Here is a 19,679-nt window from a genome sequence, read left to right as displayed (position 1 = left end):
AGAATTCTAGGTTGACAGTATTTTTCTTTTGGTACACTGAAGCTATCACTCCTCTAAGGTCTGCACTGAATGTTTGCCTCCTCACAATTCATATTTTAATTCATCATGCCTGATATGATAGTACTAGGAGGTAGGGCTTTGAGAGGTAATCAAGGCATGAACCGTCACGAATGGGATTACTGGCCTTAAAAATACAAGAGAGGGGCTGGAGAGATGGCTTAGCGGTTAAGCACTTGCCTGTCAAGCCTAAGGACCCTGGTTTGAGGCTCAATTCCCCAGGACCCACGTTAGCCAGATGCACAAGGGGGCACACACATCTGGAGTTCGTTTGCAGTGGCTGGAGGCCCTGGCATGCCCATTCTCTCCCTCTCTCTCTATCTGCCTCTTTCTCTGTCTGTCTGTCACTCTCAAATAAATAAATAAAAATGAACAAAAAAAATTTTTAAAGATACAAGAGAGGACTGGAGAGATGGCTTAGTGGTTAAAGCATCTGCCTGTGAAGACGAAGGACCCAGGTTCAATTCCCCAGGACCCACATAAGCCAGATGCACAAGGGGCACAGGTATCTAGAGTTCATTTGTAGTGACTAGAGGCCCTGGAGTGCCCATTCTCTCCCTCCCTCCCTCTCTCTCTCTCTCTCTCTCCCTCCCTCTCTCTCTCTCTCCTTTCTCCTTGCAAATAAATAAATAAATTATTTTTTAAAAAAATAACTACAAGAGAGACCGGTGTGGTGATATACACCTTCAATCCCAGATCTTGGGAAGCAGAAGTAGGAGAATCACTGTGAGTTCAAGGCCACCCTGAAACCACAGAGTGAATTCCAGGTGAGCCAGGGTTAGAGCAAGACCCTACCTTGAAAAACAAAAAATACAAGAAGTGGGCTGGAGAGGTGGCTCAGCAGTTAAGGTATTTGCCTGCAAAGCCTAACTACCTAAGTTCAAATCCCCAGTACCCACAAAGAGACACATGTATCTGGAGTTCATTTGTAATGGCTAGAGGCTCTGGAGCACCGATTCTCTCTCTGTCTTGCAAATAACTACATAAAATACTTTTTAAAAATACAAGAGGTGGGCTGGAGTGATGACTTAGCAGTTAAGGCACTTTTCTGCAAAAGCCAAAGGACCCAGGTTCAATTCCCCAGGACCCACATAAGCCAAATGCACAAGGTGGCACATGTGTCTGGAGTTCATTTGCAATGGCTGGAGGCCCAGTTGCATCCATTCCCCCGCCCTCTCTCTCTCTCTCTCAAATAAATAAAAATAAGTTAAAAATAAAAAATAGGGCTAGAGGAATGGCTTAGTGGTTAAGGCGTTTGCCAGCAAAGCCGAAGGACCCAGGTTCGATCCACAGGACCTACATTAGTCAGATGCACAGGGGGTACATGCATCTGGAGTTCATTTGCAGTGGCTAGAGACCCTGGCACACCCATTCTCTTAATCTCTCCTTCTTTCTCTGCCCAATAAATAAATAAAAATAATTTTTAAAAAATAGGGCTGGAGAGATGGCTTAGCAAACAAGGTGCTTGCCTATGTAGCCAAAGGACCCAGGTTCTATTCTCCAGGTCCCACATAAGCCAGATGCACAAGATGGTGCATGTGTCTGGAGTTCATTTGCATTGGCTGGAGGCTCTGGCATGCTCATTCTCTCTCTCTCTCCTTCTCTCTGTGTCTAATAAATAAATAAAAATACAAGAGGTGTTGGAGATGTAACTCAGTCCCTAAAGTGCTTGCCTAGCAAGCATGATGTCCAGAGATCAATCCCCAGTACCTACATAAAAATGCCAGGCATGTTGGGCTAGGGAGATGGCTCAGAGGTGAAAAGCACTTGCTTGCAAAGCACGCTAGCTTAGGTTTAATTCCCTGGTACCCACATAAAGTCAGATGAACAAAGTGGCACATGCATCTGGAATTTGTTTTCAGTGGCAAGAGATTCAGGTGCGCCCATTCTCTCTTTCTTTCTCTTTCCCTTTCTCTATCTCAATAAATAAATAATAAATTTCAGGATTTTGTTGAGGTAGAATCTCACCCTAGTCCAGGCTGACCTGGAACTCACTCTGTAGTCCCAGGCCACCCTCCTACCTCTGTCTCCTGAGTGCTGGAATTAAAGGTGTGGACCACCCTGCCCAGCTAAAAAGAAAATTTGCGGAGGGGGGGTGAGCTCTCAAGGTAGGGTCTTACTCTAGCTCAGGCTGACCTGGAATTCATTCTGTAGTCTCAGGATGGTCTCAAACTCACAGCGATCCTTCTACCTCTGCCTCCCAAGTGCTAGGATTAAAGGCGTGTGCCCATACAGAGCCCTTGCCTGTGTGGGTCTCACTGCCCTTAGTTGGCCGGAGAGGACTGTCAGGTGGTCTCTTCCTTCACTCCTCCACCATTCTTTTCTTTTCTTTTTTTGTATTTTTTCAAGGATTTTTTTAAATTTTTATTTATTTATTTATTTACAAGCAGAGAGAGAAGAGAGAGAGAGAAGACAGACATAGAATGGGCGCCCCAGGGCCTCCAGCCACTGCAAATGAACTCCAGATGCATGCGCCCCCCCCCCTTGTGCATCTGGCTTACATGGGTCCTGGGGAATCAAACCTGGGTCGTTTGGCTTCACAGGCAAATGTCTTAACCGCTAAGCTGCCTCTCCAGCCCCACTGTTTTTTTTTAATGGGAGAGAGAGAAAATTGGCACACTAGGGCCTCCAGCAATCAAACTCCAGACACATGTGCCATCTTGTGCGCACATGTAACTTTGCATGCTTGCATCTAGATTACGTGGGATCTGGAGAGTTGAACCTGGGGCCTTAGTCTTTGCAGGCAAGCACCTTAACTGCTAAGCCATCTCTCCGGCCCTTTTAAACTTTTTTATTGACAGCTTCCATGATTCTAGACAATAAATCATAATTCCCTCCCTACCCCCACTTTCGCCTTCATAAATTCACCTTCCATTACATCCCCTCCCCCTCTCAATCAGTCTCTCTTTTGTTTTGATGTCATCCTCTTTTCTTCCTATTATGAAGATCTTGTGAAGGTTGTGCCCAAGCACTGCGAGGTCATGGATACCCAGGCCATTTTGTGTCCGGAAGATCGCATTGTAAGGAGTCCTACCCTTCCTTTGGCTTTTCTGCAATGGACCCTGGGCCTTAGAAAATGTGACAGAGATGTCTCAGTGTTGAACATTCCATTGTCACTTCTTCTCAGCACTATGGTGGCTTTTATTAATTTTTAAATTATTTATTTATTTATTTGAAAGAGACTGGGTGTACTGGGGTCTCTAGCCACTGCAAACTCCAGATGCATGCGCCACCTTGTGCATCTGGCTTACATAGGGAATCAAACCTGGGTCCTTTGACTTTGCAAGCAAGCATCTTCATTGCTAAGCCATCCCTCCAGCCCAAATATTTGTTGTTGTTGTTGTTGTTTTAATTTTTATTTTATGGTGACTTTTGAGTCGTCAGTGGTCATTGCCATGTGAAAAGAGATGCTTCTCTAACCAAAAGTGAGAGTAGCATTAGTACATGGGTGTGAACATTAAGAGAAGTGCTTAGGGCCTTACACTCCTAGGGCTCATGATCTCTCCTGCATATGCTTTTGACTAGGTTTTCAGCACCAGGTATTTATTCCCTCCTGTGGAGCAGGCCTCCAGTCCAATTAGAGAGTACTTGGATTCCTACATAACAGACATGCCACTATTGCACCAGTTGGCACATTTGGTCTAGCTGGCCATAAGCCCTAGGGTGGAAATTACTACTGTCGTCTGGCTAAATGGATATATTATGACCACCAAAATGCCTTCTAAACACTTATGTTTATACCCATGTATTAATGCTACTCTCACTTTTGGTTAGAGAAGCTTCTCTTTTCATATGGCAGTGACGACTGGGGTGATTCAAAAATGGCCAAAGTACTATTTTTGAGTATTCAGCACTCAGACACTTCTTTCACATCCTTCAAGATTCAGGGACCATTGCAGAAGAGATGGCAAAAAGAACATAAGAGCCACTGGGCGTGGTGGCGCACGCCTTTAATCCCAGCATTCAGGAGGCAGAGGTAGGAGGATTGCCATGAGTTCGAAGCCACCCTGAGACTCCATAGTGAATTCCAGGTCAGCATGGGCTAGAGTGAGACCCTACCTTGAAAAAAAAAAAAAAAAAAGAATGTAAGATCCAGGGCTGGGGAGGTTGCTCAGCAGTTAAGGCACTTGCCTGTGAAGTCTAAGGACCAGGTTCAATTCCCCAGAACCTACATAATCCAGATGCACTTGGTGGCGCATGCATCTGGAGTTCATTTGAAGTGGCTAGAGGCCCTGGAGTGCTCATTCTTTCCTTCTCTTTCTCTCTCTCTCTAATAAATAAATGAGAATATTTTTTAAATGTAAGAGCCAAAGGAAAGGGAGTACTGCTTACAATGCTGTCATCCTGATACAAAGTGGTCTTCATTTGATACTCATGACCTCACGGTGGATGGCACTATCTAATCAAGACTTGATTAATAGGAGGGAAAAAAATAATGGCATCAAAGTAGAAGAGAAACTAGTTGGAAAGAAGAGATTCTGGGAGGGGGAAAGCGGGAGTGTTGGGAAGGGATTATGATCATAGTGTATTGTCTATATGTATGGATGTGTTAAAGAAAGGCTGGAGAGAATGCTCAGTGGTTAAAGTGCTTGCCTGCATAGCTTAAGGACCCAGGTTCGATTCCCCAATACCCACATAAGCCAGATGCACATGGTGGCACATGTGTCTGGAGTTCCATTATAGTGGCTAAAGGTCCTGGTATGTCCATTCTCTCTCTCTCTTGCTCTCTCTCTCTCTCATAAATAAACAAATAAACATAAAATAAAGTTAAAGAAGAGACCACTGAAGAGCCGAGAAGGCTCCATCACTCTCCCAAACTCCCCTGTGACGACATGACAGTCTCACTGCATGCGTCGTTACGGATCTATTCATCACTCCTTCCGTGTGCCCCAGTCCTGTCTTCCACAACAACGCTTCCATAAATATTCCTTCCCTGTGTGAAGTCAATGCAGGCACACCTGTAGGACGAACTTCTAGGAAAAGAACTAATAAGTCACTTTCCAAAGAGATTATATTGATTTATTCTCCCACACAGAGTGCATAAGTGATGGTTTCCCCACATCATCTGAACACAGTACCTCATTAAACTTTCAAGTCTTTTCCCAATCTGGAGGTGAAAAGTGGCATTCACTTAAATACACATTTTCTTCATTATGAATGAGATTAAGTCTACTTTCATATGATTTAAACCATCTATTTTATTTTTCTGTAAGATACTTTCTCATGTCCTTTGCTTTTTTTTTTTCCTATCATGTTTTGTTGTTTGGGTGGAGGGCAGTTGTTTTATTTTATTTTGCTTTTCAGAGTAGGGGCTTGCTCTAGCCCATGCCAACCTGAAATTCATTATGTGGCCTCACATTTACGGCGTTCCTCCTAATCTCTGCTCCTTGAGTTCTAGAGTTCAAGGGGTGCACCACCACACCCGGCATTTTTGGGAAGTCACTGTGCAGTCTCAGGGTGGCCTCGAACTCACGGCGATCCTCCTACCTCTGCCTCCCAAGTGCTGGCATTAAAGGCGAGCGCCGGGCCCTATCATGTTTTGGGCAGTGTTCATAATTAGCTCGCAAGCGTCCTCTGCATCACTAAGGAAAGTGACAATCTGTCACACGTGTCACAGACGTTTACGAGGCACCTCCGGCTGCCTTCCAGAAGTGACTGCGTCCTCACCTGCTCATTCACAGCGGCTCAGGCTCAGCAACGAAGGCTTAATTGAAGAGCCAGGGAAAGGGTGCGAGAGCTGGGCAGTCACCATGGAAACTGCCCCTCCCACAGCTTTTACCATTCAATGGCTTCTGCGCGCTTTCAAGTGCAACAAATTAGCCAGGAAAGACTTCCAGGCCTTCCTCATTTTGAATGCTGTTTGAAGGTGCTTACAAGGCTGAGGAATGGTGGTTTCTATGGGGAGATGACTAGGAAGAGAACCGCTTCGGCCCCAGCTCCAGAGGAGGGGTCATTTGTTGCAACCTTAGCAGTGTGTCTGGGCTTTGCTGAGCTTCCCTCCCCAACATCCACTGGTGGGTGCCGGGCCGCCGGGCTTGGCCGCCTCGGGGGTGGGTTACACGGCTAGGTAAGAAGCAAAACAGCTGGATGGGTAGGGAAACGGGGGACAGCTATTTGTGTACTTATTGGAGAGAGAGAGAATGGGCATGCCCGGGCCTCCAGCCACTGCAAACGAACTCCAGACACGTGCGCCCCCTCTGCATCTGGCTAACGTGGGTCCTGGGGAATCGAGCCGAGGTCCTTAGACTTCACAGGCAAGCACTTAACCGCTAAGCCATCTCTCCAGCCCCTGATTATGACTTTTTATTGGGGGAAAATAAGCATTAAGAGTTTTAAGAAAAGCTGAGTGTGGCGGCACACGCTTTTAATGCCAGCACTCAGGAGACAGAGGTAGAAGGATCGCAATGAGTTCAAGGCCACCCTGAGACTACATAGTGAATTCCGGGTCAGCCTGAACTAGAGTGAGACCCTACCTCAAAAAAGAGAGAGAGTTAAGCTCTGACATGTCACCTGAGAGCCAGGGAATTCCAAAATCGGAAGTGGCCCGGATGGGTCTCTACTGCCCTCTAGTGGGGTATCTTGACAGAGGCAAGAGGGTTTCGGGAATAGACTATGATCTTGTGCACGTTTCCAGTACAGCCACGAAAGAAACAAGACAGAGATAAAGCTATGTTATCCCCAGTGTGTTCAGAAATTAACTGTTGAACAATGAGTCATTTTGTGTCATAGATTCTCATCACTTGGGACTTCAATTCCACACGAGTTTTTTTTTTATTTCTTATTTGCAAGCAAATTATATATATAAACTCCAAGTGCATGCCCCACTTTGTGCATCTGGTTTTATATTGGTACTGGGGAACCAAACCCAGGACATCAGGCTTTGCAAACAAGCACTTTTAACCACTGATCCATCTTTTCAGGCCAAGGTCATGGTTTTGTTTTATTTATTTATTTTATTATTTTACTTATTTATTTGAGAGAGAAAGAAGGAGGGAGGGAGGGAGGGAAAGAGGGGGGGAAAGAGGGAGGGAATGGGTGTACCAGGGCCTCCAGCCACTGTAATTGAACTGCAGACGCATGCACCACCTTGTACATCTGGCTTATGTGGGTCCTGGGGAATTGAACCTGGGTCCTTTGGCTTTGCAGGCAAGTGTCTTAGCAGCTAAGCCATCTCTCTAGGCCCTATTGTTTCATTTTTTGGTTTTTGGGGTAAAGTCTTGCTCTAGTCCAGGCTGACCATGCCTAGCTCCACATCATTATTTAATGATGATCTTACTATTAGATTTAAAAGTAATTTATTTCTTACTGGAAACCCATTAAAGTGCTATAAAGAGATTATACAGTTTCTCCATAAATCTTATTGCTATGCATGGAAGGTTGGCACTTAACAGTTTATTTGGCTGCATTACATAAATGAGTACTAAATTGCTATTCTATTAGAAATTCCAACTTTAAAATACCCAAGCAATATAGTAATCACTGGTAGGACAGAGTGGTTGCAAACCAAAGTTCCACATGATTTCACTCACTCATTCGTTCATTCATTTTGTGGTACTGGAGAGTGAACCTAGGGCCTCACACCTACTAAGCAAGCACTCTACCACTGAGCTACATCCCCAGCCTCATTTGTCTGTCTGTTGAGACAGTCTCATTATGTTACCCTGTCTTGCTTAGAACTTTATGGTGACCTCAACCTCACAGCACTCTTCCTGCCCGTGTCTTCCAAGTGTTGGGATTACAGGCATGTAATCCCATACCTGGTGTTAACTCCTTCTTTTAAAAACCAACAAGAGGGCTGGAAAGCTGGCTTAGTGGTTAAGGTGCTTGCCTGTGAAGCCTAAGGACCCATGTTTGACTCTCCAGATCCCAAGTAAGCCAGACACACAAAGGTGAGGCAAGTGCAAGGTTGCATGTGCCCACTAGGTGGCAGAAGCATCTGGAGTTTGATTGCAGTGGCTAGAGGCGCGGGAGTGCCCATTCTCTCTCTCTCTCTCTGAAATAAATAAATAAAATACTTTATAAAAAGAATAACAGAAAGGAGATTTCAAGATGGTTTGAAAACTTAAAAGTAATAAACCTGCAAGACATAAAACCTGGGATCAGCCCAGTGTGACAAAGCATGCTTCTAATCCCAGAACTAGGCAGGCAGAAGTAAGAGGATTATCGTGAGTTGGAGGCCAGCCTGGGCTAGAGTGAGAACCATCCTCGGGGGGCGAGAGCATCCATCCTAAGAAATTACAACACCTTGATAATGTTTCCCGGCCAAGGTCATCATTTAAAATATACTGAATTGGTGCTGGAGAGATGGCTGAGCAGTTGAGTTGAAGGCACTTGCTTACAAAGCCCGATGGTCCAAGGTTCGATTCTCCAGGACCCACATAAAGCCAGACGCATGGACTGAAGCATGTGTCTGGAGATACTTTAAAAAAAAAAAATAAAGTTTTTTAAATTTTTTTGTTTATCATTTATTTGTTTGAGAGTGACAGAGAAAGAAGGAGAGAGAGAGAGAGAGAGAGAATGGGCGCGCCAGGGCTTCCAGCCACTGCCAACACACTCCAGACGTGTGCGCCCCCTTGTGCATCTGGCTAACGTGGGTCCTGGGGAATCGAGCCTCGAACCAGGGTTCTTAGGCTTCAAGGCAAGCGCTTAACCGCTAAGCCACCTCTCCAGCCCATGGAGATTCTTCACAGTGGTTGAAGACCCTGGTGGGCCCATACTCACTTTTCTATGACTCTCTTTCTCTAAAATAAATGTTTAAAAAAATAAAATAGGGCTGGAGAAATGGCTTAGCAGTTGGGGCACTTGCCTGTGAAGCCAAAGGACCCAGGTTTGATTTCCCCAGAACCCATATAAACCAGATGCACAAGATGGCACATACATCTGGAGTTTGTTTGCAGCCACTGAAGGGCCTGGCATACCCATTCTCTTTCTCTCCCTCCCCCCTTCCTCTTTCTCTCTCTCAAATAAATAAAAATTTTTTTAAAAATCTTAAGAGCCTGTCATGGTGGATTACCCCTGTAATCTCAGCACTAAGGCAGGATTTCCATGAACTTGAGGCTAAACTAAGCTTGAGGCTAGGCAGGGCTACCTATTTAGCAAGACCCTATCTATCACAAAAATAAATATTAAAACATACTATTGCCTACATACCAGATACTATGATATTATCTCACTTCCCCTCATAAGACCCACATAGCCTGGTGTAACGGCGCATGTCTGTAATCCCAGCATTTGGAAAGCTGAGGCAAGAGCGTCATGGAGGCAGGAGAGGAGGAAGGAGAAAGAAAGGAAGAGAGATGAGACAAGAGGGAGCAAGATTCAACAAGAAAAACTTGTGATTTGTCTGGAAGCAGAAGCCTTCTAGAAATGTTTCATTTTTAAATTCACTGCATTTTTATTGCATATGGATGTGAAGATTTCTCATGACGCTAGAAGTTCTTTCCCAGAGTGAGGGGAGCTGCCACGGGAGCTGTGGCAGCAGCGTGACCACACTCTGGGCACCTTGCTGGGAGGCACGCGATCCAAGGTCCTTTTGTTCCGGGGACGGTCAGATCTTGGCAGAAGCAGGTGGACGGAGCACAGACCACTGCTGGTTGGGACAGACACGTGTGTGGAGAGGATCAATGAGATCGAGATCGTGAACAGGGTGGAGCGGAAAGCAGGGGTAGGTCTTCTGGTTCCTCTGAGAAGCTGGAGTCTGACCCTGAGTGGCGGCCGCAGGCGGATGTGATGCTGCCAGGAACCTGACGGAGGAGCTGAGGGACCCGCTTCCCAGTGAAAGCTAATTAATCACCTCTGATGCCGCTGGGGGTGGGAAAGGGTGTTTTTTTTTTAATTTTTTTCATGTACCATACATCATTTATTGCTCAGCAATGCTTGAAACGGTTTCAGACCTCAAAGTTGTTCTTTCCTTCCTCTTCCCCTTTCTTCCTGCTTGGAATTTTGTGAGAAAAGCATTGTCCACCCATTTTCTTCTCTTCTTCCATCCCTCCCTCTCTTCCTGCCATTCTTTTGTATTTTGAGACAGTCTCATAAGCTCAGGCTAGCCTCAGCTTGAGGAAGGATGTCCTAGACCCCGTGGGCAGCCCGCCTCCACCTAGCTAGTGCCAGGATGACCGCTGTGAGCCACCATGCGTGCGTGGCCAAGCGTCGTCATTGCCACTGCATAGTTAAGACCTTGCGAAATCATGGAACTGGTTTCCCAAAGGCCAAAAGTGATCTAGGAGTGGAGCTCAAAGCATGTGAATCACATCAGGCATGGAAAGTTCACTGGAGAATACCCCAGAGACTGCCGTACACATTCCCACCAGACACATCCTGGAACTTACGACGGGTAGAGAACTGCAACGAGAAGCAACGAGAAGCGATGCCTTACTGGTTGTCTAGGAATTTCAGCACAGATTTCAAAAGCTGAGCTCCTCTCTCTCTCTGGGCTCCCTGAGCACTGGTGAGCCTCCAGCTTTGGGTGAGTTTCTAGTGAAGGGAGAACCCCCTAACCCCTACTTTCCACACAGGCTCTTGACCCCCTCCTGCCCCCTGCCCCCTCCATACACATTTCTTCTCTGTCTTCTGTAAGGTTTTTCCAGTCCTACCATGTGGGCCCTCGGGCCACGTGGGGGTAATCATTTTCCTTTCCTTGGTTCTGTACTTCCCTAAATCAATATGATAACTTAATGATTTTTTTTAAAAGGCTGAGACCAACCGGGCATGGTGGCGCATGCCTTTAATCCCAGCACTTGAGAGGAAGAGGGAGGAGGATCACCATGAGTTCAAGGCCACCCTGAGACTACATAGTTAATTCTAGGTCAGCCTGGGCCAGAGGGAGATCCTACCTCAAAGAAAAAAAAAAAAAGAAGAAGAAGCCAAGATCAAGAGGGCATAGTAGCACACACCAGCAATCCCCCGTGGAGGCAGGAGAATCAAGAGTTCAAGACCAATCCAGTTCAGAGCAAGTTCCAGGGCAACCTGGACTGGAGACCCTGTCTCCAAAAGAAAGTCTCTGGGGATATAGCTGAGTTAATGGAGTGCTTACCTCATTTGCACGGAGCCTTGTAATTGATTCCCAGAAGCACATAAGCCAGGGGTGATGGTACATACCTGTAAGCCCCAGCGTTAAGAAGGAAAGTGGAGCCAGGCATGGTGGTGCACACCTTTGATCTCTAGGGAATCGAACCTGGGTCCTTAGGCTTAGGTCCTTAGCCTGACAGCCTGTGTTCTATCCCCCAGTACCCACATAAAACCAGATGCAAAAGTGGTGTGTGTATTTGGAGTTCATTTGCAGCAGCAAGAGGTCCTGGCATGCCCCCCTCCCTCTCTCTCTCACTCTCTTCCATTGCAAATAATTAAACAAAAATTTTAAAAGACAGATTTTTAAGCCAGCTATGGTGGTTCATGTCTTTAATCCCATCACTTGAGAGACAGAGATAGGAGGATCGGTGAGAGTGCAAGGCCAGCCTGAGACTATATAGTGAATTCTGGGTCAGCCTGGGTTAGGAAAAAAAAAAAAGAGCCGTTGCCAGGAGGGGTGACACACGCCTTGAATCCCAGCAATGGGAGGCAGAGGTAGAAGGATCGGCATCGCTGTGAGTTCGAGGCTACCCTGAGACTACATAGTGAATTCCAGGTTATCCTGGGCTACATTAAAATAATAATAATCATCAATGAATGTGCAGGCTTGCCCGCACGGGGGAGCCCGAGGACCACGCCCGCGCTCTGCGGTGGAGGCAGCCTCCGCCCAAGTTCACCGCCCCGCCCTTGGCTGGAAGCGGGAGGGGCGGGACTTCCGGCCGGCGCGACCCTCTCCCGGAAGTTACGTCAGAGTGTCAACATGCAAGATGGCGGCCCATCACCGGCAGAACACGGCCGGGCGGAGGAAAGTGCAGGTAAAGGGGAGTCGGGCTCGGCGGCCTTCGGGACGTAGCCGACGGGTCGGGGCCCTCGGTCGGGCGGACGGACGCCTCGGGCCGCGGGAGGCGGGGATGGCGACGGGGACGAGCGGGGCGGCGACGCCAGCGACCCAGGCGGGCGGGCGGGCCCACCGCGACCCCGCAGGCCGCCCGCCCGCGGCTCCTGGTCCCCCGGCAGGCGGTTCGCCGCCCGGGCCTCCCGCGGGCCGCTTCCCCGGGGTGAGCGGCCGGCCTGGCGGGGGCGTGGCGGAGGGTTTCCGCCGAGGGCCTCGCGCGTGGGAGCTGCACGCCGGGACGTGGGCACGGCGCCGGGGGTGCGGGGGATGGAGGGAGGGAGGATGCTGCCGTTGCTGCGGAGACGATCGTAGAACGGGACTCTGGTCCCCGCTCCATCATCAGTGACTTCCCTTTCCTTGGGTCTGGAATAAGTGTGCGTGTGTGTGTGTTCATTTATGTTATATGTATGTATGTATGTATATAAAATTTGGCTTTGCTGTCGAGTTAGGAATTCACTCTAGTTTAGTGTAGGTTATAAGGTCTTATTACTGCCCGGCGTAGAGGCGCACGCCTTTAATCCCAGCACTCGGGGAGGCTGAGGTAGGAGGATCGCCGTGAGTTCGAGGCCAGCCTAGGGAAGCAGAGTGAGTTCCAGGTCAGCCTGAGCTAGAGTGAGAACCTTCCTCGAAAAAACAAAATAAATACATAAGTAAAGTCAGTTACTGCTGCTTTGGTGACTCCCACACCCATGCTTTCTGCTGTCTTTTTTCTTTTTTTCCCCAAGCACACCTCTTTCCTTCTCCTAGCTATCTTAAAAATCTACGTTAAAATATCTTTCACAAACTCAAATTCTCGCTTCCTTTGCAAAGACAAAAGTGTAGGTTGGTACAGAAGGTACAAGAAGAATGGAGGAATTTCTGTTCCAAAGGACCTGTTGCTGAGAACTCCCGTTTTTTTGTTTTTTTTTTTCTTCTGGAGCCCTGCCCTTCCCCCAGTCTGGCACATCTTTCCCTGCAGGAAGTGGGAAGAAAGCACTTCAGCATGCAGTGTACTTAGGTGCAGGGATAGGGATGGCTGGTCCAAAGATTGAGCCATGGATGTACAAAATCAGGCAGAAGCTGTGCAGACAGACAGAAGGAAGGAATCCAGCCATAATGGAGGTGGGAATAAGCGCAGGGGGAGCTTAGGGGTGACATGCCATGAGCATAGGGAACCGTAAGAACCCATGCGGCAGTAGTTTAAAAGAGAGTAGCTACTGCCGCCTTCCGTCCTCGGGGCTGGAGGGCCGAAGTCCTGCTACACGTGTTTGCTGCAGCAAGTGTGTCTTACGTGGTGGATGGTAAGATTAGCCCCGGAGGAGGAGGGGAGAGATTGGAAGGGCTTAAAGATCGCTGACACTCCAGCTTGCTTTCTTTGGAAATCGGGCTCTGCTGGATTGATATGAACCGGTGTTTAGCAGTGAGGACAACAGGGCCCTTGCAGAGGGGCCCTGCGGCAAAGCACAGCCGGCCTTCTGAGCAGCTTATGTCTTTGTGTCATTGGTCTCACCGGTGGGGCAGTGTCCTGAGTACTCACTAGATGCTGGTTGAAATGAATGAAATTATAAGACTCTAAAATAGCTCACACTGTTTAGGGAATGGGGGTTGCATGTGTTTATTATGTGTGTGGTATCCATGTGGGTTTTCGTATGTGTAGCTGTGTGTGCATGTGGAGGCCAAAGGTCAATGGTGGGTGTCTTCCTCAATCACTCTCATGGTTTGGTAATTTTTTTAACTTAATTTAATTTATTTTTATTAACAACTTCCATGATTGTAAACAATATCCCATGGTAATGCCCTCCCTCCCCCCCACTTTCCTCTTTGAAACTCCATTCTCCATCATGTCCCCTTCCCCTCTCAATCAGTTTCTCTTTTATTTTGATGTCATGATCTTTTCCTCCTATTATGATGGTCTTGTGTAGGTAGTGTCAGACACTGTGAGGTCATGGATATCCAGGCCATTTTGTGTCTGGAGGAGCACGTTGTAAAGAGTCCTACCCTGCCTTTGGCTCTTAATTCTTACTGCCAGGCTAGGTGATTTAAAAATATTTTTTTCTTTACTTATTTGAGAGAAAGGGAGAAAGAGAGAGTGGGCATGCCAGGACCTCCAGCCACTACAAACAAACTCCAGACACATGTGCCCTTTTGTGCATCTGGCTAACATGGGTCTTGGGGAATTGAACCTGGATCCTTTGGCTTTGCAGGCAAATACCTTAACCACTAAGTCATTTCTCCAGCCCCCCCCCCTGGTTAGGTGATTTTTAAGTGCAGTAGTAGCAGGATTTAAGCAATCCCAGCATCCACGCCATGTAGTGAGAATACCTTATTTCGACTGAATTGTAACTCCATCATGTTCAAGACCATACTATGACGTCTCCTCAGAGGAGGAAGGGTTACCGGGTCACTCAAGTTCTTGCATCAAGATTTTTTTGTTTGTTTCTTTTGAGTTAGGGTCTCCCTCTAACCCAGGCTGACATGGAATTCACTATGTAGCTCAGGCTGGCCTCAAACTCACAGCGATTTCTTTCTTTTTATTTATTTATTTATTTATTTAGTGGTATATGTGTGTACACAGCTGAGGTCTGAAGACAACCTGATGGGGGGGAGGGGGCTCCCCTCTTTCCACCTTTTTTGAGATAGTCTCATTATTTTGCCCCTGCATGTGCACTCTAGGTGGCCTCTTGCTTTGAGCCTTCTGATTCTCTTGGCTCCGCCTCCCATTGATGTAGGTAGGAGCCTTGTGATCACAGATGTGTGTGCCACCTCCCTTTGGACTCTGGGTGGCAGGCTCACAAGCAAGCACCTTTGACTGCTGAGCCCCTAGACCTTGGTTTCCCAACGTGCACACGGTGGACACTTGGGGCTGCCTTACTCTTCTGGAGCAGGAGTGAAGGAGCTGGTGTGTGTCTTGAGTTACATGGTGTCGCTCTGGCTCCCACCCTCTAGTGGCAACACCCTCAGCTGTGATGGTAACAACGTCTGCATGCATGTTGGAGTGTCTGGAACCACTGTCAGCAGTAGCTCCAGCCTGCTCACCCGGCACCTGGGTTCTCACTGACCTGGAGTGGGGAGGGGGATGTTGCTTTGCCAGAATTTTTTTTATTTGAGAGAGAGAGAGAAAGAATGGGGGCATCAGGGCCTCCAGCCACTGCAAATGAACTCCAGACACATGTGCCACCTTGTGCATCTGGCTTACGTGAATACTGGGGAATCAAACCTGGGTCCTTTGGCTTCCCAAGCAAATGCCTTAACCACTAAGCCATCTCTCCATCCCTACTTTGCCAGAAGTTTAAGTAAACATTTCTTGACCCACAATATTTAAAAATTCATTCCAGAAAAGTACATGTATGCTTATAATCTGGCTCTACTTAGCACGAATGGTTATGGTAAGAATCTTGTGGGAAACAAAATACATTGGCAATCTAAATGCATGTGATTTATCAGACAGTTCATTACAGCTTGACATGGTGGCACTCGCCCTTAATCCCAGTACTTGGAAGGCTGAGGTAAGAGGATCCCTGTGAGTTCCTGGCCAGTTTGGGTCTACAGAGAAAGTTCAGGTCATCCTGGGCTAGAGTGAGACCCTACCTCAAAAAAAATATTAAAAAGCTAGATTTGTATAATCAAAAGACAATGTGGGCTGGAGAGATAGTTTAGTGTTTACAACATTTACCTTCAAAGCCCAACGACCTGGGTTCTATTCCCCAGTACCCACATTAAAGTCAGATTCAGTGGTGCATGCATCCGGCGTTCGTTTGCAGTGGCAGGAGGCCCTGGTGTGCCCATGCTCTCTCTCCTCTCTCAAAAATAAATAGAAGCAGCCGGGTGTGGTGGTGCATGCCTTTAATTCCAGCACTTGGGAGGCAGAGATAGGAGGATCACTGTGAGTTCGAGGCCACCCTGAGACTACATAGTTAATTCTAGGTCAGCCTGGGCTAGAGTGAGACCTACTTCAAAAATCCAAGTAAATAAAGAAGTAAATAGCTAAAATGTAAGTATAAGAGAAAGTCTTAGCTTGTGGAACTGGATAGGAAGAATAACTGGATGTGATTACTAATGATTGGCCAGTTTTTCCTAGAATAAACAAGCTGAAGGTGGGGGGAGACTTGTTGCTCTTGTGGGAAGGTTAGATCCAGATTGCCCTGGGGTGGAGTGTGCATATTGGTAGGGAACAGAAGAACTCTGTAGGGTGGTGATAATGTTCTCTGTATCTTTCTAGTACATAGGTGTCCCCTTGGTCAGAAGTATCTGTGGTATGTCTCACTGTGTGTAAATCTTTTTATTTTATGTTTATTTATTGTTATTTATTTTGACAGAGAAAGAGGGAGAGAGAGATAAGGAAAGAGTGGGTATGCCAGGACCTCCAGCCACTGCAAACGAACTCCAGACACATGTGCCCTCTTGTGCATCTGGCTAGCATGGGTCTTGGGGAATTGAACCTGAATCCTTTGGCTTTGCAGGCAAACACCTTAACCACTAATCCATCCCTCCAGCCAGTCACTGTGTAAATCTTATTTTAAAGGAGCTATACTACTTGGGAGCCAGAGATAGGAGGATTGCAGTGAGTTGAGGCCAGTCTGAGACTACATAGGGAATTCCATGTTAGCTTGGGCTAGAGAGAGACATTACCTCAAAAAAAAAAAAAAAGCTCTAAGTAAGTAATTTGTATAATAATATATGTACTAATGAATTTAAATGGAAGTTCATTGATAGACTGTTTTTATTTTTTTTTTGTTTTTTTAATTTATTTTTTTATTGACAACTTCTGTGATTGTAAACAATAGCCCATGGTAATTCCCACCCTCCCCCACTTTCCCCTTTTCTCCATCATATCCCCTCCCCCTCTCAATCAGTGTCTCTTTTATTTTGATGTCATGATCTTTTCTTCCTATTATGATGGTCTTGTGTAAGGCACTGTGACGTCATGTATATCCAGGCCATTTTGTATTTAGAGGAACAGGTTGTAAGGAGTCCTACCCTTCCTTTGGCTCTTACATTCTTTCCTCCACGTCTTCCACAATGGACCCTGAGCCATGGAAGGTGTGATTGAGATATTCAGTGCTGAAAACTCCTCTGTCACTTCTTCTCAACACCATGGTGCCTTCTGAGTCATCCCAAGGTCACTGCCGTCTGAAAAGAGAAGCTTCTGTAACCAAAAGTGAGAGTAGCGTTAATATGTGGGTATGAATGTTAAGAGAAGTGCTTACTGGGCAATTTGGTGAGCATAGTGTTTACTTTTAGCCAGATAGCAGCAGATGTTATACCCCTAGGTCTCATGACTACCCCTGTTGTAGGTTTTCAGTATCAGGGATATATTCCCTATGGAGCGGACCTCCAGTCAAATTAGAGGACGGTTGGTTTCCCCCATAACAGACATGCCACTATTGCACCCATTGGCTCATTTGTCACTGTCCTTGCAGTGTCCATTGTTGGGTATCTTCACTGGTGATTTCTCTCTCTCCCATTGAACTGCATGCAGCATGGCTTTTTCCAGCTTTCTGTCAGCTGGTCTACATGGAGAAAGTTTTCAGCTTAGCTCCAGCAGGGTTTCTCAGTGACCTTGTGGCCCAAGTATGTGGAGTCTTCAGCAGTAGGGTCTTACCATCTATTCCTGATGGGAAACCAAGGGCCTTGGCAATGGCCTGTAATGTTTTGGGGGCATCAGAGACCTCCCTGGCCAACAACTCACTGGAAGGTATCCTATCCCTGGCACTGAAAATTTTCTAGTAACAGTCTATGGCTCCTGTGTGTTCCATTGTCCAAAAAAGTAGATTTCCATGTGACTTATTTATTCTTAGATTTTGATTAGCCCTCCCTCCACCTTTCCTTTGCTTAGTCTCTTTCCCTGACCTCACTTAGACGTTTACATACATACAATGCCATCGTATTAGGTCCCCCCTCCCTCTCATTCTAATCCTTTTCTATCTCCTTTCTAGCTTACTGACCTATGCTACTGAGTTTTCTTTCTATTCCCACAGAAGTCCAGTCATTTGTAGCTAGGATCCACATATGAAAGAGAATATGCAGTGTTTGGCTTTCTGGGCCTGGGTTATTTTTTATTGTTGAGAGAGCAAGAGACAGGGAATTGGTGCATGAGGACCTCAGCCATTGCAGTCAAACTGCAAACGCTTGCACCACCTAGTGGGCATGCGCAACCTTTTGCTTGCCTCACCTTTGTGCATCTGGCTTACGTGGCATACATTCCTCCTAGTAGCTTATCCCCTCCAGTATGCTACCAGTAATTCTGGGGATGTTTGTAAGTTTGAAACACTGAGTCTAACCACAGGAAATTCCGTGAGTCGCCTATCTTTTGTTTTAGGTCCCACGTAATTGCAGGAGAAATTATCAGACAACTCCAGGTACTTGCTGTGGGACTTGACTGGGTGCTTGTCGCCAGGAACTACCCTATTATTTTTCTCCCAGTAGAAAATGCGTATTTCCTGCCAAAGTCCTAGCTTCTCAGGAAGTTCCCATGCACAGCCCACATGCTGTCCTCCCCCCCCCCCCGTGTGATCTGGCCTGGCCGGCTGTGTGTTCTCGTCCCTGAAGCTGGCCTGCCACCTGTTCCCTCAGCTGCCACTTCTGTGTCCAGCCTCTTCTCCCCTGGTCTTTTCTTTCCTGTGCCTCCTGCCCACTCCCCACCTCTGGAGCAAGCTTCACCTGGCCTTCCCACTCCTCTACCTAAGCTCTCACCCTGGAACGCCCACCAACAGGGCAGTGTGCTCACCCCAGAGTCCCCAGCTTTGAGAACAGAGCCTGGCAAGTGGCAGCAAGCTTCTTACTCACTGTGAAAGCATGAAATCCTGTGTCCCTCCGTCGTTCTCTGTCCACTAGCTCGAGCCTAGAAAGGCAGTGGAGGAAGCACCAACGGCAAGGCTGTGCTGGTAGAGCTTCTGCTGTGAACTGGCCTGGAATACACCACTGTAGAGACTCATCATTCTTACTGCCCACACCTGACAGATGGGTTGATAATGTAATCACTTCCTTAAGATATTACTTGGAAGCTGGAGAGATGTCTCAGCATTTAAACGCACTTGCTTGCAAAGCCTAGCAGCCTGGATTTGATTCCCCACTAATTACTTAAAGCCAGGTGCGCAAAATGGCATATGTGTCTAGAGTTCATTTTCAGAGGCAATAGACCCTGTTAACATCCATATTCATTCTCATTCAGATTCCCCCCCCCCCTTTTTTGTCTGTTTCCCACTTCCTTTCCTCCTTTTCTGTTTGCAAATAAATAAAATATGGGGGGGGGGGGGACTATTACCAGCTGGGTGTGGTGGCACACACCTTTAATCCCAGCATTCTGGGAAGCAAAGGTAGGAGGATCACTGAGTTTGAGGCCACTCTGGGACTACAGAGTGAGTTTCAGGTCAGCCTGAGCTACAGTGAGACTCTACCTCAAAAAAAAAGTCAGGGCTGGAGAGATGGCTTAGCAATTAAGGCACTTGCCTGAGAAGTCTAAGGATCCAGTTCAGTTCCCCAGAACCCACATAAGCCAGCTGCACAAAGTGGCACATGCATCTGGAGCTTGTTTGCAGTGGCTGAAGCTCTGGTGTGCCCATTCTTTCTGCCTCCCCTTTCTCTAATGAGTAAATTTATTAATTAAATATTTTTTAAAAAACAAATTTTTTAAATCCAGTTCTTTAAAAAAAAAGAAAAAGGAGCTGGAAGCTGAGCATGG

General features: G+C 46.9%; 1 protein-coding gene across 2 annotated transcripts in view; it reads left to right on the top strand.

Moving 5' to 3' along the window:
* The first annotated feature begins 11,838 nt into the window (after positions 1–11,838).
* Positions 11,839–19,679, top strand: part of Wdr48 (WD repeat domain 48) — a 39,192-nt gene continuing 31,351 nt past the window's right edge. For both annotated transcript variants that reach the window (XM_004662103.3, XM_045136871.1), the window contains exon 1: positions 11,839–11,939. In XM_004662103.3, the coding sequence (XP_004662160.1) occupies positions 11,892–11,939 (48 nt within the window). In that variant the 5' untranslated portion in view covers positions 11,839–11,891. The remainder of the gene's footprint in view (positions 11,940–19,679) is intronic.

Source organism: Jaculus jaculus, chromosome 17 (genome assembly GCF_020740685.1).
Source record: "Jaculus jaculus isolate mJacJac1 chromosome 17, mJacJac1.mat.Y.cur, whole genome shotgun sequence".
Lineage (NCBI taxonomy): Eukaryota > Metazoa > Chordata > Mammalia > Rodentia > Dipodidae > Jaculus > Jaculus jaculus.
Note: the sequence above shows the minus strand (reverse complement) of the source record. Positions and strands in the feature narration are given on the sequence as shown.